Source organism: Chenopodium album, chromosome 2 (assembly GCF_948465745.1).
Source record: "Chenopodium album chromosome 2, dcCheAlbu1.1, whole genome shotgun sequence".
NCBI classification, from domain to species: domain Eukaryota; kingdom Viridiplantae; phylum Streptophyta; class Magnoliopsida; order Caryophyllales; family Amaranthaceae; genus Chenopodium; species Chenopodium album.
Window position 1 is genome coordinate 11,610,480 of NC_137835.1, and position 27,683 is coordinate 11,638,162.

General features: G+C 34.0%; 2 protein-coding genes across 2 annotated transcripts; both read left to right on the forward strand.

The window, feature by feature from the left end:
• Positions 1–5,306: 5,306 nt before the first annotated feature.
• On the forward strand, positions 5,307–12,475 carry LOC145596028 (long-chain-alcohol oxidase FAO4A-like). The gene is made up of 3 exons (XM_081652464.1): positions 5,307–5,862; positions 7,160–7,426; positions 10,302–12,475. Exons 1-3 carry the CDS (start codon positions 5,599–5,601, stop codon positions 12,189–12,191), a joined length of 2,421 nt encoding a protein of 806 aa, XP_081508590.1. The 5' UTR covers positions 5,307–5,598; the 3' UTR covers positions 12,192–12,475.
• Positions 12,476–13,415: 940 nt separating this feature from the next.
• LOC145583072 (long-chain-alcohol oxidase FAO4A-like) lies at positions 13,416–17,801 on the forward strand. Its single transcript, XM_081640190.1, has 3 exons — positions 13,416–13,884; positions 14,008–14,277; positions 15,956–17,801. The coding sequence occupies exons 1-3, from the start codon at positions 13,579–13,581 to the stop codon at positions 17,747–17,749; spliced, it is 2,370 nt and encodes a 789-aa protein (XP_081496316.1). The 5' UTR covers positions 13,416–13,578; the 3' UTR covers positions 17,750–17,801.
• The last annotated feature ends 9,882 nt before the right edge of the window (positions 17,802–27,683 follow it).

Here is a 27,683-nt window from a genome sequence, read left to right on the forward strand (position 1 = left end):
GACCAAACTATTTGAGTAATTATGAGTTTAAAGGTTTTCTCAATGGAGATGCCTTGTCTAACTCTTACTCAAGTGAACAATCCCAAGATATGCCTTGGCTATTTATAAGGAGTGATTCCTTGTGAATTCCACTCGTCTTTTAATGTGGGACTTTTTCAAAAAAAGATCACACATGGAAAGAATGTTGAATTCAATCCTAGTTAAATAAACCAAGGTATAACAAAATAACAAGTGTTACATGGTTAGGTGAGGACCACTTCCTCACTTGCTCCCCAAGGCAACTCACATGCATTGTGAGCTAACCATGTGGCACCCAACCTTGAGCCCCAAGTTGGGTTCGGTTGGGCCGCCACCCTTTGGCCTGCGTCCATGACCCGTCACCCGGGTCCACGGCCCATTTCCACATGGCATTTCCAACGTGGCACGCCGCCACCTTGGCGCGCTTCCACGTGGCACATCGCCACCCTGGCGCGCTGTCACGTGGCACGTCGCCGCCATGGTGGATGCCACGTGGCACTATTCTATTTGGCACGCTTCTCTAGCCTTTCGCGCGGCTAGGGTTTTTACTTGTTACTTGAAGCATTTTCCCGTCTCGCCAATTCCTAAATTTTGGCTTGATTTTGAAGATTCGGAATCTGACGTCTTTGTTCACAATACTCGAGCAACTCATTGATTCCTTCCGAATTAATTCGTCTTGTCAGTTCGTTAGTTACTTGGGTGTGACCCGAAGGGTTCAGTCAAGATTAAGCTGTAATATTAATTACTCATTAATATTACTGATCGAAAGCGGACTCCACCTCACTGAATAATTAGCTTTCTAATAATTCCGAACCCTTTATCGGAATAATACACTTGTTCGAAGGACACAATTCCTATCAATAAAAAATACACAAACATAATTCGATTTACATTTTTATTAGAAAAACCGAGCAACGTTATCGCGTCGGTGGCTGATGCAACATGAAGGGGCAAGGGGGTTCTCGCGCTGGTGGTCAGTGGACACCTGACCGGTGACTGGTGGTCCCCTTAGAGGGTGAGTGATTGCGTGCAGCATGAGGGTGAGTGGGTGAATGTAGCATGAGCGTGGGCTAGTGGCTACTCATCGGCTTAGAGACTGAGGGAGTTAGGGTTTAGAAATGAAAACTGATTTCTTGTGTTGGATTTTGATTTTTTTATTTTTGTAAAAATAATACATGTTTTTACCGGGTTTCAGGTCCGAACCTGATAACCCTGGTTTTAACCCTTACCCAGATCGGGATCGAAATCCTTGAATTTCAAGGATCGGGACCAGACCTGAATCAACAAGTCCGGGTCAGGTCCGGTTCTGGTCAGTTTTCAGGTCCGGTCCTGTTTATGTACACCCCTAATAGTAATCATACTATACTTCCTCCATATTTTTAATTGTACCATTAGAATTTTTACACTATCCACACAATCTCCTTTGACCGTATTTAGTGATTTATTAATAAGGTAAAACCTAGTCATGTGGAATCTAGTTAAATTCTTCTTGACGCCAACATTTCAAATATCAAATCTTTAAAATTTTTAATTAAATATAATTATAGTTTTTAATGACCAAAATATTGATTAGTAAGCGTAAAATAACAAATGGGGCAATTAAAAGAAACATAGGAAGTACAATTTGGATAGATATTTGGTAACTAGTTTATCTACCGTACGATGTATTTTAAACTAAAAGAACACAAAGTGATTAATAATTATAAATTTAAAAGCATCATAATTTCTTACAATTCATTGAAAAACTTTTTTAAAAAAATAATTGTATTACATTGAATATTAATAAATATTCTAAAACAAAACAATCAATCACACATTAAAAATTAAGAGAAAATTTAAATATTGAAATAAGGTAAAATTGGTCGCAACACCCTGAATTATAGCTTAGGTGCACACCCTGAACTTTGAGTAGTAGTCAAAACACCGCCAACTATGGTGCTTAGTGCGATGCGTGCCACAAATGAAAATTTCCGACAACTTATTTCGCTGGGAGGATTGGAGGTGAATCTTCACTCTCTAAAACATTTATGTAGTCTTCCATCCACTTAGCACACGTGGATTTACCTCCTCCAAAGAAATAAGTGTTCGGAAATTTTCATTAAAGGCACGCGTCGTACCTAACACCATAGTTGGTGGTATTTTGGCTACTCACATAGTTCAGTGTGCTCAGTGCATCTAAACCATGCTTTAGGGTGTTGCAGCCAATTTTGGCGAAAAATGATGGAGAAATAAAAAATTAAGAAAAAGGCGACAAAACAACACATCAATTGAAGTAATAGTCTAATTTCTTCTAGGGTTTTATAATTTTTTGGCCGTTTAGGCTGGAAATAGTTTAATTTCCTTAGAAATTAGATTATTTTCGTCCTTTTTTCCCTTAATTTAATTTAGTTATGAATTTTAGGTTTCAATAAATCTACACGAGTAGTGTAGATGTTTGTTCGCCGCCTTGTGGTGGAGTGTCTCCCTATGGTGGAGTCGTTAGTTTTGTAAGTTTAGTTTTTTTTTTTTGACGGGTTTTGTTAGTTTAATTGTTTGGTTTTGTTTAGGGTCCTTTTGTGTGCTAAAGTTTATCAAAAAGATAATCATCTTTTTCCCTATTATCATTTCCACTACAAGAAAACAGCAAAATTGCGACGGAAAAAGTTCGTCGTAAAATATGTCAATTCCGTCGTAAAGTTGGTTTACGACGGAATTCCGTCGTAAATGGTTGTCGGAAAACCCTTTGTAGGAAAATGGCCATATTACGACGGAATTTCCGTCGTAAACCAACTTTACGACGGAATTTACGACGCAAATAATATCACAATGGTTGTCGAATTTTCAGATAAGTACAAGTGGGTCATATGAATATCATCGATCCTTAGCTAAAGCCTACAACAGATCGTTAGACTGTCTATCCAAAAAAGCTATATTTTCCAGCGATGTGTGCGAGAAATATACCACAGTGCAAGATTTATTCAACGATTGTAGCTTTGATGAAGGAAACCCTTATTTGATTCATATATATATATATATATATATATATATATATATATATATATATATATATATATATATATATATATATATATATATATATATATATATATATATATATATATATATATATATATTTGTTAATTTAGATTTCATTTCTAGATGTCGTATGACTTTTTATTAATGAATTGATTTGTTTGAAAAAAAAAAACATATTTGAGGAAGAAGAAAAACAATAAGGGTTTCCATATAATGGGGGGTTGGGGGGATGAAAATAGTCCTTAATTTGAGATAAATGTCTAATACTATTTTCTAGGCATAATAGATGGAAGGATGTAGCACAAAGAAAAAAACTTTTAATAAAATGATGTCATCATTTTATTTAGGGAGAAAATTTTTTATGAGAGCATGCCATGTGTACAGATTAGGAAGAGAATGATGTCAGCATTTTCTACTTTAGTACTTCCTCCGTTTCTCTTAGTTGACACGTTTCCTTAGTCACGTTTGTCAATGCACAAATTCAATCATTAATATCTTTAAGGAAATTTTGTGAAAAACTACCTATTATACTCCAGAATTTGCGAGAAACTACCTATTAAAAAAAATGTTGTAATTGACTACCTAATTTTCGAAAAATGTTGTAATTTACTACCTTACGCCGGATTATGAAGGAGTTTGACCAAAGTTCTCCGGTGTTGACTTGGTCACGTGACCATCACGTGACACTTAATGACCCTTTTCTTTCACAAGTGTCACGTGACCAAGTCAATGCCGGAGAATTTTGGTCAAACTCCTTCATAATCCGGCGTAAAGGTAGTAAATTACAACATTTTAAAAATTTTAGGTAGTCAATTACAACATTTTTTTTAATAGGTAGTTTCTCGCAAATTCTAGATTATAATAGGTAGTTTTTCACAAAATTTCCTATCTTTAATTTTCGATAATAAAAAATTACAAAAATTTGATATTTAGAAAATATATATCGTGACGGTTCTAACAAGATATCACATCATTATATTTTTCATTACATATAAAGCACAAAATATGGTCAAAAAGGATGTGTGAATAGTACCAAGGTCAAAATTTGTCAACTAATAAAAAAAAAAGAGGTAGTATTAGTTATGTAGATAGATGTGTTGCATTTAAAATATTACTCCCTTTGTTTCGCATTAGCTACAACAGTAGGTTTGGCTCATAGTTTAAGAAAATTATAGAGTAGTTTTGTTATTAAGAGATAGAATAATAAAAAAAGGTAATGTGGGTGAGGTTGATAGGAAAGAAAAATAATAAAATATTTGTAAAAGTGGAGTTAGTAGAAAAGAGAAATTATACTTAGGACTGTTGGCGTCAATTTGTCCAAAAGCAAATTAAATTTGAATTGAAATTCAAACAAAATCACTTTTTTTATTGGCTTCATTTAATAATCAGTGTTTGTTTATCTTCTTATACTTGCTCCATTTTTTAAGAATTTTCCATTTACTATGAAATTCCATTTTCTGTAACCACATCCTTTGAACACATCATTAACACAGTACATCTATTCCACTTTTACCATATTTAATTTTGTGTTTTTATATGTAAGACAATATATATTGTGGGATCTTATTAGATTCATCTTGATTTATGCTCAAATATCAATAATTTTTTAAAAAGTATTTAAAGACATAAATGATCAAAGTTTTGCATGTAAACATGAAATTCCATTTAGTGCAATTGAAAAATGGAGGTATGTGGGAAAATTTAAACAGCCTTTAATTATTTATATGAGCTGAGTATTAAAAAAAAAAAAAAAAGGAGGGAACTTGTTTAAAAAGTTACTCGTAAATTTGTATCAATGTGTATTTTTATAATGTCAACTTTCCATAATTTTAACTATTATCTAGAATTGAAAATATTAATATTCAATGATTTACTTTAAAGGATACTCACAAAGGTATAAATTGTAAATTTGTAATACATCCATGTTAAGATAATTGACAAATTGTACTTATTTATCTATTAAATTTAACCATACATAAAAATAAATAAATAAATAAATAAATAAATAAAAACCTCAAACATCACAATGTACAATTAATGTTGTAAAAATAGTACGTAGTATTATTTTATATTTTCATAAATTAACTTTGTCTAATATGTATATTAACATATTTTTTTCAAATATGAATGGTCAAACTTATATGTTTCCATGTGTAGTTGATCAAACTACATCGATCATTATGAAATAGTATGTAATGAAGATACTTAAAAAATCACACAAAAGGAATTCACATATAGCCAACCACTATATGTGTAACACTTTACTCAAAAAAACAAACTAGTAAAGTTAGAATAATCATGTCACTCACATTAATTTCACAAGTATATCATATTAGTTATTAGTTAGTTGACAACGCTCCTCTTACTTTCTTGAGAGTAATTGCGTTAGCTTGCCATCTTAGCTACTACTGAGCACCACACATGTATACAAGCTTACGTATTATATATATACATATACATGAAAAACATAACATATAATAGAAAGATTATTATTCATGCATCCCTAGGTTTTTAATTTATATATCTTTTCCTAGAAATAAAAATATTAAATCACACAAAATTAGTATGGAGCTCGAGGGTTCGAATGTCGTTACAAACAAAAAAGGAGAGCATTTGGTCATAGATTTAGGAAGTATTGATACACAAAGCCTTTTGAATGAGGGAGATAAAAGAATTTATACCAATAAATTGTCTGCCCGGGAGATGGACTCACTTACCGCCCTTTGTGACACCATCGTACCGGCCGTGGATCCACCGGAGACGGCCACGGATGAGTGTGTCATCAAATTTTACAAAACCTCAGCCTCCATGACTGGAAGTCCAGAGCATGTAGGCACCATGCATCTTTCGTTATTTTTATTTTTGCTATATAAACAATTATGGTTGAGTTTGAGTATGTCCTTTCTTATTTCTTTTGCGGCTATTTCATTTATGTGTTTATTATTTTTGCCTATGTGTTTATGATTTTGGCTATGTACGTAGTAATATGGAGTTTGAAATCATGAAATAAGTTTTCTTTTTATAGTACCATGAAGTACATACTTTCATCAACTTATACATATTACAAGATAAAGCATTTTTTTTAAACATGCATGATATATAAGATATTCTCTTTGTTCTTTAAATGCATTATTAATTTAATTTGACATTAATTGTTAGTTAGGTTATTGATCTATGCATAATTTTAACAAGATTTTTTTTTTTAAGGGAAAAGATTTTTGGAATATATAGATGGTAAAATACATGCTTATTGATATGATTTATGTATATCATTAGTTATCACTAAATAAAATATATAGATAGTTGATATATTGAGTTATACACTAAGATACGGTAAGATGAGTTGAATTAAAGAGAAAGTAAAACATTTGAATAATGCATAAAATCAAACTATGAAAAAAGGGAATAGTATAAGCTATTTTTTTTTTTGAATAGATAGTATAAGCTATTTTGCATTCACTTGTTTTGAATTTTTCAAATCTGTATAACATCATTATGCTTTCTATTGATATACAATACTTCATTTACTTCAAAATAATGAAAATTATGATATAATTAACTCCTTTCAACCCCTTGGCATGACAATTTATACTGCTTGCTCCTTTTGAATCCTAAACTAAAACTCCTTCCCGTCACAAAGAAATATACATATATACTTACCCTGTTCTTTTTACTTGACCTATTTCTTTTATCACACTTGTCAATGTAAATTTTAAACGATCAAAACTTTAATCCTCCTTAAGTAAAAATTTTAAAGTTATATATTATGATAGTACTAATTGAGACGAGTTCAAAAAATCTCACATGAATATGTTTTTCCTTACATATTATTCTCAAAAGACAATCAAATAAGAGGGGTAAATAGTGTAAAAGTCAGAGTGTATGGGTCCAATAAAAAAAATAATAGAAGAAGTATATATATAATTACCATATATAGTACGGAGTATTTTTTAGAAAGGTAACTGCATACTATAATGTCTAAATTTCGATGTTATGATTTGAAACCATACAATAAATATAAATGATTTATTCTATATAAGCCCTTTATATATGCATGTGTATGTAGTACGTGTGATGATATATTCTATGGCTAATTATTTTGTGTTATTTTGTGCATGTATTCCAGATAGGAAGGTTAATAAGCCATAGACTTCGACATCATGTGTTCCTACTACGATTCTTTATTTTTATGATGTCAACAAGGTTTGGAACCTTTGTATTTGGAGGAATACACAGTTTATCTCCTTGTTTCCCATTTGTCTTCAAGTTTTCACAATTACCACTGGAAAAACGACAGCGGCTTATTCGTTCACTCAGTAATAGTTGCTTCTTTTTATATCGGTGGGCCTTTGTTGGCATTAAATTACTCATTCTCTTGGCCTTTTACACTCAGGTATACCTTTAGTTGCTCTTAACTCCCCCGTTCTTCTTTAATTAGCACGTTTAATTTCTTTTATCATATCACATCAGCCAACCAACTCATAAGTTTAACAGTTGAAAATTAAACTTTTCAACTAATTAAATAAACTATGAGTATTTATACTATTCCAAATTTATTTACTTATGGATTACATTACTAGGTTTTACTTTACATATGTAAGACCCTGTTTGATTCACCTTAATTTTGCTGAACTGAAATTATTTTTACTGAACTGAACTTATTTTTACTGAATTGAACTTAATTTTACTGAACTGAAATTATTTTTACTGAACTGAAATTATTTTTTACTGATTTTCTATTATAATTCTTTTTTAAGAAAACTGAATTTTACTGAACTGAAATTATTTTTACTGAACTGAAATTAATTTTACTGAACTGAAATTATTTTTACTGAACTGAAATTATTTTTACTTAATATTATTTTTTTAAGGTGAAGAGAACAGGGCCTAACTTTCTTGTTTTTTTTTAACATATGTATTTAAATAGAGTATATAATAATTATTAATCCTAAAAAATAAGCGTTGAGGTATAACAAGATTTCACGTGATAATAATTATTGTATCGTTATACATTAGTAAAATTTTACGTACGGTTAAAGTTTGGTTTATGTATTAATGGTTGATGAAAACATTCCAACTGCCAGTTTCATTCTTTAATGCTTAATAAAGTGATAAAATACCAAAGTGGTCACGGAAAGAAACCAAAATCAGGGAAAATGTCTTTGTCAAAGAAATTAATATAGTGTTATTAATATATAGAGTTTGATAATGTAACGAATCAGAATTTGATATAAATCAATCTATCTAATAGTTACAATAAAGTAAATAAAATTAATTCTAGAAACCATCTGGCAAGAGACTTTGTTATAACGCAAAGTTATTAATAGTAAAATTAAAGTTGATAGAAATAAATTTTTTGTTTACCCTCTTCAATTCAACCTCCTCCATTATCCTTCTCCTTCCATATCTCTCTCAATTTTACCATCTTTCTATTTTTATTTTTATATTTATAGCAAAATAATTTGTATCGTACAAAATAACTATTTAGGCCCTGTTTGATTCACCTTAATTTTGCTGAACTTAAATTATTTTTACTGAACTGAACTTATTTTTACTGAACTGAACTTAATTTTACTGAACTAAAATTATTTTTACTGAACTAAAATTATTTTTACTGAACTTAAATTATTTTTACTGATTTTCTATTATAATTCTTCTTTAAGAAAACTGAATTTTACTGAACTGAACTTATTTTTACTGAACTGAAATTATTTTTAATGAACTGAAATTAATTTTACTGAACTGAACTTATTTTTACTGAACTGAAATTATTTTAACTTAATATTATTTTTTTTTAAGGTGAAGAAAACAGGGCCTTAGAGTGTCACAACTATATACAAAGGGGATATTATTCTAATATTCTTTAGTGAAATCTTCTATTTTGAGTATGATGATCATAGTCATCATTCAAGATCTCATTAGATTTCCACATTTAAGTATGTTTGGGCGAGATAATATGGATAACTTTTTGAAAAGTCTTTGTATTACAACTTTTTTGCTAAATTTTAATTTTTAAAATTCAGAATTCTTCCGGAGATAAGTGTCTTCTTAATTACCTTTTCAAAAATATATATTATATATACTAAGAAAAAACACTTTCAACACCTTTTATAAATAAGTAAGAAATGACTTAAGTACGATACCAATGACACTTATATTGTAACAAACTTTGTCGGCCGAAAATTGGGTGACATATTTACTACAAGAGACCTAGCAAGCTCATTACTCAACTTAAAAGCTATGCACCAACTTCTCAAACTCAGAACACATTAGATAACCCAAATCAATAACAAAATCATGTATGCTTCAATGCTGCTGCCCCCACTTCCATTATTCATCTAGCTTTAAGCACGTTTACCTTCTTTTTTACATTATTATACCACATCAACCTATTTGTACTTCCTCTTCCGATCTCTTTTTTATTTTTCACGGTCAATAAAACCGATAACTTAAAATATAGGGGAAAAAATATATGAATGGATGTCAAATAAAAGTTAATATCAAGAGATTACTAGGATAAAATTATTATAAAATGACAGGGAAAAGGGCTAAGATGATAAATTAGATGATTATAGTACTAGAATAGTATCAAAATCAAAGAAGAAAAAGCTACTTAAAGGTTTATTTTTAATTGATATAATGATATGTTTGTTTATTAATTTAACAATTGATCATTATTGTTTTATATTTCGAAGTATTTATAAATATATGCTGAGATAATTCGATATTATTGTACAAAATGACATTATTTTGGTAAGTTATTACTCCGTATTAATAACAAAAAAAATTCGTTCTTTCTAATAATATAGTGTGCTCACTTAGTTATTAGTCACATAGTTCTACGAGTTATGTTGATATTGTATATCATAATATTTAATTCAATAAAAAAATTATGTGATTGATGATTAGAAAATTTCTTATATAACACTTATAGCATGTGGTTATGATTCTTGTAAACCTCTCATTATCCCAAAATACAAGGGAGCAATTTTGAGTTACATTATATAATGCTGCGTTTATTAATCCCTGAATTTTTAGTTGTGGAAAGAGAATTTATATATGAAACAAAAATTAAGAATAGTGGGTCAAATATTATTAGTAATGGACAAATTATAACTAAAATGATCAAGAAGGATAATGATATAAAATAAAGTGTAACAACTAAAAACATTGACGAATTTATTTCTTGTTCTTGTTATTAACTGTTCCAAGTGCAAATTGTGTTATTTTGGTGAATGTCATTAAAATGATTCTTGAATTTTTGTCAGCTGGACGATAATGACGAGAACCCATCTTGGAAAGCAATTGGGTATTGTGGGCCAGACCCGGAATTTAAATCACCAAAGCAAAATGAGTCGAACCGGCCCATTGGTTATCTCACACCTAAACCATCTCTTAACAGCCCAAATGTAGTAACCCAAAAACAAGCCCAAGAACAACCCACCAAAGAAGATCTTTACGGCCCACTTTATAAAGGCATTATTAACATAAACAATCCTCAAGATATCCTTGTGGAATCTCTCAGACGCCCGGGATTACACGTGTCACTGAACCGAAAAAAGAAAAGTAACACTTACAAAAATCCATTTATGACTATCCAATGCGACGTGGTTGTGGTTGGTTCAGGAAGCGGTGGTGGTTTAGTTGCCGGAGTTTTAGCCTCAGCAGGGTATAAAGTTCTAGTTTTGGAAAAGGGAGATTATTGTGCTAGGAAAAATCTCTCTCTATTAGAGGGACCAACTTTGGATCAGATGTATGAAGGTGCAGGTTTGTTAACAACTAGGGATTTAGGGGTAATGATTTTAGCTGGATCAACGGTTGGGGGTGGATCTGCAATAAATTGGTCTGCCTCGATACGAACCCCGCCACATGTGATTAGAGAGTGGGCTAATGATCATGAACTCGAGATCTTTGATAGTCCATTGTTTAAGGAAGCCCTAGATGTGGTTTGTGAAAAGATGGAAGTTCAAAGTGAAATTAGTGATGAAGGGTTTAATAATGCTATTTTAAGGAAGGGTTGTATGGAATTAGGGTACCCTGTAGTGAATATTCCCCGAAATGCCCCTGCAGATCATTATTGTGGTTGGTGTTGTCTTGGTTGTAAGGATGGGAGGAAGAAGGGTACGTGTGAAACTTGGCTTAAAGATGTGATAGACTCCGGAAATGGGGCTATACTTACCGGGTGTAAAGTTGATAAGGTCTTGTATGAAAGGAAACAAGGGAGAAATCGTGACACATCGAAAGGAGTGGCATTCAAGTTAAAAACTGGCGAACTATGTGTGGTCAAGGCAAACGCAACAATTGTAGCTTGTGGTGCACTCAACACGCCGGCGTTACTAAGAAAGAGCGGCCTAAAGAACCCGAACATAGGAAAAAATTTGCACCTTCACCCGGTGGTGATGGCATGGGGGTATTTCCCGGATACGGAGCCACTATCAAATTTGTTGTCGGACGAAGGGAAAGTGTGGCCGGAAAAAGAGAAAAAGAGTTACGAGGGAGGTATCATGACAGCCATGTCGACCGTGGTAGCGGATTTTAACGGATCAGGGTACGGGGCCGTGATCCAAACCCCGTCGTTACACCCGGGTATATATTCAGCCATAATGCCATGGACCTCAGGCTCAAACATGAAGGATAGAATGACAAAATTTTCGCGAACAGCGCACATCTTTGCCCTTGCTCGCGATGTAGGATCAGGCAACATTTCGACTTCTCCGAACGACATCACATACAATTTGCACCCGTTTGATGAGGCCAATCTTAAAAAAGGAATAGAGAAGATGCTTAGGATATTAGCAGGAGCAGGGGCCGAAGAGATAGGCACACACCATAAAAGTGGTGCAAGTATTAACGTGAAGAAAGTTAGTTGTCACGAATTCGAGAAGTTTGTTAAGAAAGAAAGTTCTAAGGCCATACAAGGCCTCTCTACACCTATTGCATCTGCCCACCAAATGGGGAGTTGTAGGATGGGAATCGATCCGAGGATCTCAGTCGTAAACCAAATGGGAGAAAGTTGGGAAGTAGAGGGGCTTTATTTAGCCGATTCGAGTGTGTTTCCTACGGCATTGGGTGTTAATCCTATGGTCACAATCCAAGCTATTTCTTACTGCACTTCTCAATCAGTTCTTGAGTACCTCAAAAGGAAAAAGAAAAGGTGAATTATTATATATTAAGGTGTAGTTTATGTCATTTATATATATATATATATATATATATATATATATACAATTTATTGTTAATAATAAAAACAAAATTTGACGTTTATTTAGAATGACAAAATTTTGTTTTATTAATTTTGAGTTAAGCTATGTGCATGTAATTTGCTGTAGTATATAATTTCATACAAGTCTGTAATAAGTACTCTTAGTAATCAAATGAAATTTTTTGTGACATTAGCAGTTGTAGTACTTCGATCTTGTTGAGAGATAATTGATTTTGTGTACCTCCTCTTATATTTTGTCATCTTATATGTATGCTTTAATCGATCTTTTTGTGGTATAGAATAATCTCATTTTTATCTCTATTCATTCTCTTCATATTTGGGGTGAACAAAAAAAGTAACTAATATGTGATTCCGAAAACATTTAAAAAATAGATAAAAGGAGGTTGTACATTAGATTTAGTAACTCGTATTAATTTCTTCGTTTCTTGAACTATAGATTATAACTAATAAATTTGAATAAATTAAATAACTTTAGGCAAATTTAGATAAGTGAAAACCATATCAGCTGAATTAAACACACCAATAAGACTTAAATTTATTTTAAATCCTAACAATTTAATAACTTTTCTTGTACTTAAACTTCATAAGATAATCTGGGTTATTTAATTGACAAAATTTCTAATCTAACTATATATAAAAAAAAAAAAATATATTTTATCTACTTATACATCTCCATGTATGTAATTTTATATTCATTTGTCGTGGTCTTTTTTTTTTCCCCTATATATGCCAAAATTTCCAATTTTTTTGTACTTGATGTTTTAAATTTGCCAACCACGCCCTTAATAATCACATCAATTGTGCAATATTATTTTTATAGAAAAAAATATTTTTTTTCGGGCGTTGGGACACAAATTAATACTGATTAATTAAGTTGGGACTACTAGTTAGTAGTTAGTGGAGGTTGATGTGTCATGTCTTATAGAAAAAACAAATTGCACATGTATTACGCCATATTTATTCTATACGAACTACCAAGAATTCTATAGATAAATTAGTTGTCACTTGTCAACGCTCCCGAAAATCGACTAATACAACGAATACCACACAATTAAGCAAGCATGTAACGTTCTATATAAACAAGCATAGGATGATGCATATCTAGATGTAAACAAATGTTAGTTAATTTTACTCCTTTTTTTACGTACTTTTATTAAAATATTGCTTCATTGTGACATTTCAATTTTATCTTAAGTGAGCTCATCACATTGAGCTCTATCTTCTCCTCTCTATAAGAATTCGTCTTGATCTATTCTCGACGAATTCTTATATATATTACCCTTCTTTGTGCAAATACATAAAACCCTATTATTTATTTTAAAATGTCCAAAGAAGAAATGAGTATGAAGTTTAATGAAGATGCAACACATTGCGAAAATGCAAATATCCTTGAAACCCAAGAGGATGATCATTTGGTTGAAGATAATGGAAGCATTGATGCACAAAACTTTTTAAAAGAATGGGAAAACCCCATTTATGATAATAAATTGTCTTCCATAGAGATGGAGTCTCTTACTGCCATTTGTGATGCCATCGTACCACCCGTTAATCCTTTGAAAACTATGACGGATGAGTCCACCATTCGATTTTACAAAACTTCCGCCTCCATGATGGGGACTCCAGACTATGTACGTACCATTTTTTTTTTTTTTTTTTTTTTTTCTGAATTTAAATTTCCTGTCACACTTTTTGTGTACCATATGACTAACACTTTTTTATGTTTTCTTGTTTGGGGGGCATATGGAGTGTAGCTTGGCGGCATAATAAGTCAAAGACTTCGACATCACGTAGCATTGATACGACTTCTATTGTTCTTGTTATCAACAAGACTAGGAACGTTTGTTTTGGGAGGAGGAATACGCAATTTTTCCCTTCGTTTTCCATTTCTCCTCAAGTTTTCAGAACTATCCCTTGAAAGAAGGCAACAATTTGTTCTATCATTGAGCAGTAATTGCATCTTTTTAATACGAATGGGATTTGTTGGCCTCAAACTCCTTATTTTACTGTCCTTCTTTACTCAGGTATAATTACTTTTCCTCATTAATTATTTGTTTTACAAACTTATACTCCGTAATGTTTATTTATTATCCTCCTTAACTTTAAAAAGGAAAAAAAAAAAAAATAGTTTATGTTACCTACATAAATATGCATCACATACATTTAGTAACTTGTTCACGTGGTGATCCAATTTTATCAAGTTTGATCTTGCATTACATTATATGAAGTACTTCAATCATATTAAAGTTGATAGAGCTTAAAGTGGAAAAAATTATGTCAAACATTTTTCATAAAGCAGTATACACTATACTTTAGTTTTTAAAGAATTACATCACTTTGACTATTTGAACATACTATTTATGTAATATGAGTACTTAATAAAGTTAAGTTAGTCACCCGATATATAACATTATAATATCAATTTTATATATGTTGCATTCTTCTTGGCATGTTTTTTCATAATTTTAATTTTTGTTACCTTTTCCATATAATATATCCTGACATTTTTCCAAACTTTCGTACATTATTTATTTTTTAAAAGCCCTTTTTTACGTAATTATAATGTACATGGTTAAAGTTATAAGCTAGCAAATGTGTCTATTCTAACTATTACATTAATTTCAAAATAAAGGGAGCTAGTCCTTCCTAATTTAAATAGGATAATGTTATATGTAGCTCTATCCCTCTATGGCCTTAGAATAAGCATTTAACATCTTTCCCAATTTGGTATTAATTTAGAAATGCATGATAAAATCACACATAGATCAATCTTATTAATTTTATCTTTATTTAATCTATTTTTACGTCCATATTTATAACCCTAAGGGCTATGTACTCCCGGCCTCATGCCAAAGTTTCCCTGTTGTATTTGGACATGTTTATCAACTCGCAATATTGACTACGGAGTATTTGACTATCAATATAAGTATTTAGTCATCAACTACAAAAACAAAAATTACAAATACTTACAGTAATATTTTGAACATAATGAACAACAATGCTAAGCTAATGGTTGTAAAGAAATACCAGTACTAATGTTGTCTTCGTATGACATAGCCAATGACGTATTAATTGGTACTATTAATGTTTAAATAATGTTAAGAGAAAGTAGAGTGTAAGTCCAAATGTATAATGAAAGTGATAGTTATTGGAAGTTTTATATCAATTTTTGAACATCATACCCCAAAGTTGCAACTAAAAAAAATCGGAGGTAGTAAATTATTAGCCCAACTTATCAAATTTTGAAAATTTTATATATTATTGGATTGATGAATTTACGGTGAAAGGGATTTTTTTTTTTTTTTTTTTTTTTTTTTTTTTTTTTTTTGAGGGAAGTGAAAGGGATTCATTTGATGGAGTAATGTTAAATTCCTAGCTAATAATTTGGCTGACAAAGTTTGTTACGATGTAAGTGCTGATAGAACAGTACTTACAAAACTGTCATTCCTAATGTATACTCCAATTACACTCACCCTTGCCATAAGGGCACTTTGACATAAATTCACAACAAATTTGACATAAATTCACAACTTACTCCGTAGTACTTTGTACAAGCTAGTCTTTTTTTCAGTTTTTTTATTTATTATTTTTTTTCTTTGTGTGTAATTGTTATTCATATTCTATAATTCTCTAAAATCTGGTGTACGTCAATAATAATGATTAATGATTATGTATGGGTGTTTCCTTCAATTTTAATGTCAGGTAGACAAGAATGAAGAGAACCCATCCTGGAATGCAATAGGCTACTGTGGACCTGACCCAGACTTCAAAAATAGCCCAAATAGAAAAGCCCAAAAGAAAGCCCAACATCAGCCCAAAGAAGATTTCTACGGCCTACTTTACAAAGGTATTTATAATGTAAAAAGCCCTCAAGAAATCTTTGTCAAATCTCTCGAGCGCAAAGGCTTCCACGTGTCAGTCAACAACGAGAAGAAAATAAGTAAAAAGCCAGTACTGACTATCCAATGCGACGTCGTTGTGGTAGGCTCCGGTAGCGGCGGTGGAGTTGTTGCCGGAGTTTTAGCTTCGGCGGGGTATAAAGTTCTTGTTTTGGAAAAAGGAGATTATTATGCTAGGAAAAATCTCTCTCTTTTAGAGGGACCTACTTTGGATCAAATGTATGAAGGTGCAGGTTTGTTATCAACTAGGGATTTAGGAGTGATGATTTTGGCTGGATCAACAGTTGGGGGTGGATCAACCATAAATTGGTCGGCTTCGATACGAACACCACCACATGTGATTCAAGAATGGACTAATGTACATGACCTAGAGATTTTTAACAGTACATTATTTAAAGTGGCCCTAGACGTGGTTTGTAAGAAGATGCGGGTCCAAAATGAAATAACCGAGGAAGGTTTTAGTAATGCAGTGTTAAGGAAGGGTTGTAAGGAATTAGGGTATAATACAGTGGACATTCCTCGAAATGCCCCTGTAGATCATTTTTGTGGTTGGTGTTGTTTTGGGTGTAAGGATGGGAGGAAAAATAGTACTTGTGAAACATGGCTTAGAGATGTGGTAGACTCCGGAAATGGGGCTATACTTGCTGGGTGCGAAGTAGAGAAAGTGTTGTATGAAAGAAAACGAGGTAGAGACCGTGAAACGGCGAAAGGAGTTGTGTTCAAGTTAAAATCCAATGGAAGTAGTGAACATGATTTATGTGTAGTTAAGGCAAATGCAACAATTATTGCTTGTGGTGCACTCAACACGCCAGCATTATTGAAAAAGAGTGGACTAAAGAACCCAAATATTGGTAAAAATTTGCATCTTCACCCGGTGGTGATGGCATGGGGATATTTCCCGGAGGAGCCACAATCATCATCTATATGGCCGGAAAAAGATAGAAAGAGTTACGAGGGAAGTATCATGACAACCATGTCTATAGACGAGTCAAATAACAAATTTGTGATCCAAACCCCATCAATACACCCAGGCATATTTGCAACTTTAATGCCTTGGATCTCCGGATCAGATTTGAAGCATAGAATGACAAAGTATTCTCGAACAACCCACTTGTTTGCACTAGCTCGCGATGTTGGATCAGGCACTATTTCTACCGATCCATACGACATCAAATACAAGTTAGACTCTACAGATGAATCTTATCTTAAAAAAGGCCTTGAGAAAACGCTTAGGATACTCAAAGCCGCGGGGGCTGAGGAAATTGGCACCCACCATCGCAGTGGAGCGGCCATTAATGTGAAGGAAAGTAGTAATCATGAATTTGAGGAGTTTGTGAAAAGAGAGAGTTCGAGGGATATACGAGGCTTAACTATGCCTGTTGCATCCGCACACCAAATGGGAAGTTGCAAGATGGGGGTTAGTCCGAGGACCTCGGTGGTGAACCAAAGGGGAGAGATTTGGGAAGTAGATGGGCTTTATTTAGCTGATTCCAGCGTATTTCCTACTGCTTTGGGTGTCAATCCTATGGTTACTGTCCAAGCTATTGCTTATTGTACGTCTTTATCAATTTTAGAGTATCTCAAGAGGATAAAATAGAGGCAAATTATTAAAAAAAATGTAATGGCATCTCTAAAAGTTTTAACTGTTTACAAACCATAATTTGATATCAATGTTTTTTTATGCACTAAAATATGCAATAATGTAAAGCTTTTATAACATAAAATTTATCATTTGGTGGATTCTTAGAGCAACTCTAATGGTTGTATCTATGGACTTGCTTGTAATTTAGAAAATTCCCTAACTATTAGCTTAACCATTGGAGCTTAAAAATCAAATTATCTTGGTCAAACAAATTAGCTTAGCTAAGCTAATTTGCTTGAGAAATAAACTTTCCAAAAAGATAGGTTGATATGATGATAAAATTAAATGTAAAAAGCTAATTAACAAATTGAGGCTCAATTAAATCACAAGCTACTAGCTAACCATTGGAGCACAAATTAGCTACAAAAGAGATTAGCTTGTAATCTTATGTGGCATAACAAGCTAATTTGTTAATTAGCTTACCTTTGAGTTCCTCTTATAACTACTGTAACTTAGTTGGTTAAAACTTTTTTTTTTTGAATAGCAGTACATGTGCAAACTTTATCGCTCTTATTAACACGATATAGTATATATAGCATGTAGGACTAGATGGTTCACTAGCAAATCATGATGGAAGAAAATTTCATAATTATACTTAAGTGAGCTCCATTTTCTTCTCTTTAGTTCATTAAAGAACTAGTTCTCCGTTAATATATATCTATATAAATATAAGACCTATTGTTGACAAACTCTTAATCTTAAGCGATGACAAATTACAAGGTAAAATTTCCTTATTTTAAATCGAGCGATGCCCAGTTGATCTTTATGATTGATTTGCAATGTCAATCTTTTTCGCCAAGTAAGCAATTGTATTAGTAGGATTGTGAGTCACATGCCAGGTGGGTACATGCTGACAAGTAAGCGAGTTTGAAACCCCGTTATGCCATTTTGAAAAAAAAATTCCGTGTTTCTTAAACTTGAAGCTGGTCTTTAATAAATTGAATTTAATGGTGAGGTTGTGGTCGTGACTTGTGATTGTTAGAAAGCCTTGTTGTAGAAGTCCTTGGGCATTTCTTGTGTAACAAGTTTATTTTGAATACTAGATCTGTAAATCATACAAATAATCTTCAACAAAACCCAATATTCATTCGACAAAATCGCTCAACTCGTTGGTGTGGTAGAGCAAGCATATGGAGAGGTCCAACAACGGGTCTCATCAGAGTTGAATCATCGCATACAAACGTTTTTACTTGGTTAGTGTTCGCTTATGGATTTGTGTTATGAATATTGATTAGTTCTAGATGTAATACACTAATACTACTAGTCTTTGCAGTTTTAGATCAGCGTTGTTATGTCTCGACATATCAATTTATTTTGTGACTTATTAATTTTGTAAATTTAACATAGTATATAGGTTTTTAATACTTACATACTAAGTTGAATTAGTATGAATTTTGTTGGATGGATGAATTGTGAATGCTTATATAACCAATTTTAGCCTAGTGAATTTGTGTGTTAATCAAGTTTTTGTCTAAAGTCTGAATCAATATAGTGTATACGGACATGTACAATTTATCAATATTAACTGGATATGTCATATGTGGAAAAGAATGGTTCGTTGCCTCATAGTATCTATTACGCTGGGAGATTATATTTCATTTTATGCTTGTAGTTGTTAATTAATTTATCGAGAAGTTAAGTGATCCCATATTAGAAAATGTTTGTATGTATATTATGAATTTGTATTTATTATTGGTTTGCGCAACATGATGGGTTGAGTAGTTATATGTCATCTTTGATGGAACACGTCACATACTAAGCAGTGATTAAAAATAAAAAGCTAGATGGTCGTGTGTCGATGTTTTCTTCAATTGTATAGTTGTAGTGGAGGTTGCCCTAACAAGGTCATATACTAATAATGACTTTTTATATATTGTTGAAACGATCTTAGTAAATGAAATACGACATTTAGACCTTAAATTATATTAACACCGGATTTCATGCAGGTGTTAAGGTGTATCTTGCGCAAGAATCATATATCTATTAAGGATTGTAGAAAGTATGGAAGACGGATGTAAAGCTATTGATCTTCAGGACAATGTTACCGGAGTTGGGTTTGGAACTGGATTCGACAATGATGATTGTGGCACAAGTGATGACCAGAATGTCCCATTAGCTGAGGGACAAAGCACAACCAAGACAAAGGGCTCCGTTGACTTGAACAATGTGCAATATATGTCCCCTATACAAACAATGGGGAGTTCGGATACCGTCGTTGGTAGTAACCAAATGGGTGTTGTAAACTATGTTGAACCTCCTAAGGTGGGGATGGTTTTTAAGAGTTGGCAAGATGTAGAGGCATATTACAAAGCATATGCACAGCAACACGGCTTTGGTGTAACTCGTGCACAAGGCGTGTATTCAAAAGGTCCGGTCAGAGACAGAGTTACAACAACATGGAGGTGTGAATGCTGGGGAAGACCAGATCAGACATGAGAGCCAGGAGGGAAGCACAGAAGAGAGCTAAGGCTATGGATGTTTCTGGTTCTGGAGGGGTAGTCGGTGGTGTAGTGTGTGCAAATGAATTAGGCCAATGCAAGCGCAAGTAAAAAAAATGTGAGTGTTTGGCAAAGGTTTATGCAAGTGTTAATCGTGGAGGTGAATGGGTAATTAAGAGAGTTAATTTAGAACATTCGAACCACACCCCAACCCCTGGAAAGGCGAAGTTAGTTAAGGAATATTGAATGAAGACATTTAACACAAGAGCTAGGAAACAGTTGTTTAAATTTTTCGATGAAGGAGTGCAGTCAGAAAAATTCATGGTTGCTTGTCAAATGAAGTTGAAGGTGAAGTTAACCCGGAGTGGACCGTAAAAGACTTGCAACACGAGGTTTATAAGGAAAGAAGGTGGAAGACGGTTGGGGGGGACTCAGTTGCTATGATGACATATTTTAAGAAAATGAAAGAAGTCGACCAGAATTTCTACCATGCACAACGCTTAGACATAGAGGGTAGGTTGAAAGATGTTATTTGGGTAGATGCACGCAGTCGAGCAGCATACGAAGAATCTGGTGATGTTGTATGCTTTGATGCTACCTATTTGACAAATGAGTATGAGTTACCATTTGTTAATTTTGTTGGTGTGAACCACCATGGACAATCTATTTTGTTGGGATGTGCATTGGTTTCTCGTGAGGATTGTGATACATTTAAATGGATATTTCAGCAATGGTTATGTTGTATGAACAATAGAGCTCCTGCTGCCATTCTAACAGACCAGGCTGCTGCCATGAGGAAGCCATTAGATGAGGTTATGCCTTTGACACGACATCGATGGTACATCTGGCACATTATGCGGAAAATTCCTGAAAAATTGGGAAAATGTGAAAGGTGAGGGCCTTTACTCATTTATTGTCCGTAGTAGTATATCTTAAAATAATTTTTGTTGGTTTTTAAATGGTTGTTGTTATTATTCTTAGGTACAAAGATTTCAAGGGAGTGTTGAAGGCTGTGGTATATGAGAGTCTTGATGTTGAAGAGTTTTAGAGTATGTGGCTTGCGCTAATAGCTGAGTATGGTCTTGAAAGTAATGAATGGTTATGTGGCCTGTATAAGGAGCGGCATATGTGGGTTCCAGCGTTCATGAGAGAGTACTTCTGGGCCGGCATGAAGACCACGCAGCGGGTGGAGAGCATAAACAGTTTTTTTGATGGATTTGTGAATCGTAACACCAAGTTAAATGAATTCCCACTGAAGTATGCTAAGGAAATGGAGAAGCGAGTGCGTTACGAGAGTGCTTCTGATGCTAATTGTGCGAAATATATCAGGCGGTTAGTTACAGGTTTCACTGTCAAAAAGTTTTTTCAGACCTTGTATACTGACACCAAATTTCAGGAGGTATAAACTGAGTGTTCTTGTATGATGTACTGTACTGTATGCAAGAGAACAATTTGGATGAAAATACAGTGCAGTATGTTATAGAGGACCGTGTTTGGGTTGTACCAGAAGGAAGAAGTGAGGAAATCATCACTGACCGGATAAGAGATTATTCTGCAACCTATAACAAGGAGCGAAGGGTGTATCTTGAAATTGCATGAAATTCGTAACACATGGTATAATGTGCAAGCATATGATGCGTGTACTTGATCAGAATCGTGTTGTACAGATACCAGAAAAATATGTTGTGAATCGCTGGCGGAAGGATATCCTTAGGAAACATACTCGGGTTCGGGTATCGTACCATGACCCAAACAAAAGTGTGGTTGTGAAACGTTACAACAAGATAATAGGAGAGTTTGAATCTTTGTGTGATGCAGCTTCAATGGTGAGTGATGAGGCTGTAGAATTGGTGAGTACTGCTCTGAAGAACATTTACTTGGAAGTTGAAAAGTGCAAGATTAAGAATGGCTAAGAAAGTATTAGCATTACTTCTTTTTCGGTTGCAACAGCTGATACAGGATTAACAGTGTCTCCCAACACAAATACCAATGACACTGTCCACAAACCCCAGCAGGATACTGCAGAATGTTCTCCTTCATATTGTGAATTGATCATTAAGGATCCGATTGTTCCCAAAAAACGGCGTGGAGACCCAAAGGATCACGGCAGAAGACATTGGCTGAGATGGGTTTTAAGAAACCAGGGGAAAAAGGTAAAAATAATAGTGGCAAGGGAAGCAATGGCAAAACCACCAAAGGCAGTGAGCAGAGCAAAGATGATATGCATAAGAATAAAGGAAAGCTCAAGAATATCAAGGGAAGAGGCGGTAAAACGAAGAATAATGGAAGGGTGAACAATCTCATAGTAAATGATGACCAAACCAAGACTGCAAGGAGGGTAAAAAGGAACAAATTCGTTGAAGATACAATGAAGATGAAAGGGGACGGAAACAAGAACACCGGCAAATTGTGTAGCAAGGAAACATCGTAGAATATCTCAGAGGGCACGCGGAAAAAATTCAAGGTAAGCTTCTGAATTGTACAAAACTTCCACAATTAATCAAGGTTTATCATGTATCAAATATATATGCACGCCTTTTGTCAACACTGATTGAGGTTACTGTAGACACCCATTTGTGTCTCCCCAAAACCAAACCCAGTGATGAGTACCTTTCACGTTGAATCATAATGGAATGAAACGAAAGTGTGGAAAGGTCTAGTGTTGCGGAAAGTTTTTAATTTCCTTTCTTTTCTCTCTGTTTTTGAAAACTTATTTTAAGAAAACAGCCAATCCATTTTGGTTTGTCCATGATATGGGTCCAATAGTAGTGTAGTTGGATGAGGCTTGCAAAGACCTTTCCAACGATATATTATAAGCCTAATTCCGATGAATATTGAGGAAATTATGGCCAATTTACCAAACTGGGCCCGGTTTGAGCTTTATGTACGGCCCAATGATCTTGGGGAGGGCCTAATATGATTTATCATTCCTAATGCAATTAGGAAGGGTTTTAGTCTTCTAGATTCTTCTGGAAGGTTCTTTTCATTCCTAATTCAATTAGCATTGATAAGTTGACTTTGTTGACTTTTCAGAGTTTTAATTAAAATCAAATAGCATTTTCGAAGGAATTATATTATTTTATCCTCCATTACGGTAAACTTATCGGATTTTCGAAAACGCGTTAAAATCAAGCTTGGCGTCCAACCCCAGGCCTTGGCGCCTGGCGCTAGTGCTGGTGTCTGGCGCCAGCTAGCCAGGGTTGGCGCCAGCTCTGTTTCCTGAGCGTCAGACTCTGTTTTGTTAATTTATCTTTTTTGGCTGAATTTCTCTATAAATATCGTATTAAAAACTCCGTTTTCATTCATCATTCATCATCTACATCTATCATTCACCATTCATTCACGAATTCTCCTCATTCACATGTTTTCCTCAACAATTAGTTTTAATTAGCATTCTTTCATTCATCTCCCTCATTCATCTTTCCTCCAAACTTTGGTTTTCTTATACAAAATTCCGCATTCACAAGATCTAGAAACACCTAGCCATATTCGAAGTTGCCTTCGCCCTAGATGTGAAAGGTTTAATTTCTGAGGGTTTGGTCCCAAATCTCTCTTTCAATTATTTAATTTGATTGTTTGTTTATTATTTTCCTTGAAGTTACTAACGTGTGTATTTTGTTATTAGAAAGAGGTACGAGGCATCAAAGTAAGTACTTTAATGGTTTTTATTGATGTTATGATGTAGAAATCATGTTTACATTGTTCTTATGATATTCCTAGTATCATGTCTAGGGTAATTTTAATATTAAATATGATTGTTACGATGCTTCCTACGTTCTTCCTAATATTTATGATTGTTAGTATCATGTTAGGGCTAAAGATTTGATTTTTATTGCTTAGTGACATGCTAGGGATTGCTATTAATCTTGTTAGTATCATGCCTAGGATCTTGTTGTTATTATGCATGCTTTAATATTAACATGATTATGATTATGATTATAATTGTTATAATTTAAGATGATTATGAATATTATTATTATTATTATGAATATTATTATTATTATTATGAATATTATTATTATTATTATTATTATTATTATTATTATTATTATTATTATTATTATTATTATTATTATTATTATTATTATTATTATTATTATTATTATTATTATTATTATTATTATTATTATTATTATTATTATTATTATTATTATTATTATTATTTTGATGATAATTATTTTATTTATGATTATTATTATTATGATTATAATTCAAGTGATCGCCAATTAGTTTATTTGTGCATTAAATTCAACCAACATAGATTAAACAGGTTTAGGGTTAATCCTAATGATTGCATGTTAATCAGAAAGCGCACATGAATACGATCAGAATAAAGTAGAGGCCTATTATTAGGGCAGGTTCAATCTCTTTTAGGTTGGATTTGTACCTTCATCCCCGAACCCTTATTTGGTTCTAGACCTTATGGAGTTGACGATCTCTTGGATCGTTAAGGGGTGTAACCTTCACCTCGTGAACGGTTTACAAGTTCCTAAAAAACTTGTTGGCGACTCTTTTGCTCTATCTTCTTCCCTTTTCGACGCCACTGTACTTTAGTGTATGATCACAGTGGGGTTCAAGCTAGTGGGATTTTTAAGGCTAGAAATTATTCCCTACAGTTTTTTGGCGACTCCACTGGGGAGGATTTCTATTTTAATTCCTGAATTTGTTTCAGCAATGATTTAGAATGAGTGGATGAGACTCGAAAAGTTCTAAGTATTTCATGTGCGTAATTTTGATTAACATTATTGTCATATGCATAAAAAGGATCTCATTGGAAAGACCATCCGTAATGAGTAAAAAACATAGGATTTTACACGTAGGAAATTTGAGGAATGTCTTTCACAACTAGGACTGAAATAACACCGCGCGAAACTGGAAAATTTTATCGAGCACAGAAAGTTGCTGAGGCATGTGGGAAGTAGCGTCAGGGGCTAGAGCTTGGCGCCAGACTTTTAGCCGTAGCGCCAGACGCCAGCATTGGCGCCAGGCGCTACAGTTAAAAACTGGCGCCAGTCTCCGATTGCTGGCGCCAATTTCCCCCAATACCGAGCCAGAAATATGCGTTCTAATTTCAACCGGTTTTTCGTATTGTTTGCTCGATCCTACTTCCTGATTGAATTTTTTCTCACTTTTCTGAAACCCATATGTGTTCTACATATGGACATAACCTTCTGGGAATTCATGCTCCATCTACCTGATTGAACGCTCCGTGCAACAAAGGGTACATCCGAGATGTCGAATTCACCAAACCATGGAAGCGAGTTTGTTCTAAAACTCGCGGTGTCCCATCCACTCGCGCCAACCCTTCACGGTTAGGCTTCCGCGCGGTGCATCCGGACAATTAACCATGGACCCTCTTTGACTAAACCATATCCCGAACTTTAGAGAACTAGAGCCATGGTTAGGTTGTAAACGCATTGCATCATATCGTGTCTACTTGACTAATTGTGCATTATTTGTTGTGCATATATATTCTATGTTTCTCTTAACCGTTTGTTGACTTGTGTTGAGATTAAATAAATTAATGAATTAAAGAACTTTGCCTAATTAATTAATTAATTAATTAATTAATTTGAGTCAATAAAGTCTAATACTTTAATCGAAATTGACCTAGAACGACTTTAGGCATACCCCAGTTGACTAATAACACCGAAAACAGTCCTAGACCGAAGCTCCAATATTGGCGCCAAGGTCTGAGCTGTAGCGCCACACTATGAATTTTAGCGCCTGGCGACAGCTCTGTTGTCTAGCGCCAAGCTCCATGGTGTGACGCCAGTCCTGTCGCTTGGCCAACAGTTCAGATTATTGGTCGAGTCATCACCTAATGTCTAATTAACCAGTTTGCTAATTAATTTGGTTAATTTTCGCTGTTAATGACACCTTGTTGAGTCATTAATCGAGTCTTGGTCACATAGTCTAGCCACATGGTCATGACACGAGTCTTAACGCACCATCTACACTCACTAGTCTTAGCACACACTTTGAGTACATCACCATGACCATGTCTTAGGTCCATGCATGAGTCGGTCTTTCCGTCATTTGAGTTGGGGGTACCTTCTATTCCTAATCCTTCATATCCCTCCATCTAAATCTTCTTCACATTCTATTCCAATATTTCTTCACTTCCTCCATCCATTGCATGTTGAATAAAGTTTGAGTCAAATAATTAACAATAAGTATCCCCAAATTCCTTTTCCACAGTACTTGGTCGAGGAGAGAAGGGCGATTAATCAAGGACAACCTCTTTATTCAAGTCTCACTTTTTGATAAATCGATTCGTCAAAAGAGGAAGGCTAAGAAGATAATGGCAACTCAAGAATAAGTCAATGATCTTAAGAACCAACTGGCTACTGTGACTGAGACACTGAAACTTCTCGCACTTAGGATCGATGATCCCGTGAAGCAACAACAAATGGATCTCATGCAAGAGAGCCTAAGCAAGTTGTCCAGCGATTACAAGTTTCAAGAGCTTACATCACAAGGGGTCTCGGTGGACAAAGATCTTCTTCCGCAGAAGTTCAACGCCAACGACATCCCAAAATTAAGAGCAATTGACAACCCTTACTTTCATTTAAGAGCATTTGAAACAATCATGAGTATCAAGGGTATCGATAAGAAGGTCTTCCCTTCTCTGTTCCCACTATCTCTCGAAACCCTTTGCCAACAATGGTTCTTCTCCCTGCTTGACAAGGAGAAAACCTCCACCTGGGAATCAATAGTAAACGCTTTCGTTGATAGATAAAAGTGCAACATTCAAGTTGAAACCGATCATAGACAACTTGAGATGCTAAGACAAAAAGAGAATGAAGGTTTTACTTCTTTCTTTAATAAATGGAGGGAAACTTCCGCCAAGATGATTGAGGTCCCCACCGAAAAGGAGTCTGTGAGAATGTTTGTCAAGAATCTCCAATAAAAGTATTCAAAGCACTTAAAATATCAACACAACTTGAATACCTTCAAAGCCGTCTATGACATAGGTATTGAAATCGAAGATGACCTCGCAAAGCAAAAATCTACTAACAATAGTAACCACGGTGGCTGGAAAGGAAAGAAGAATGACAATCCTTCTTCTTCCAAAAACGCCCACTCTAGTAATAATGTTAGTACCTTTGACCATAATGATGTCTTAGCCATGGACAATCAAGGATCTAAAAGGAAACCCAGGCGAGAGTTCACACCCATTGGAATGACCTATGATGCTGCTTTCGATCGTCTCTATGATCAAGGATTAATCAAACCTATTGGCCCTACCGAGGATCCAACACCAGAAAATCGATCTTCGAGATGGAATCCAAATTCCTATTGCAAGTACCATCGAGGAAACAGTCATACCACTGATGAATGCTACAGGTTTCAAAATATCATTCAAGACCTCATAGAAGCAAACAAGGTCCCATTGCCTCTAGCTAGCGAGAAGACTGGGTGATGATGAAACAACACAAGACAAGAGG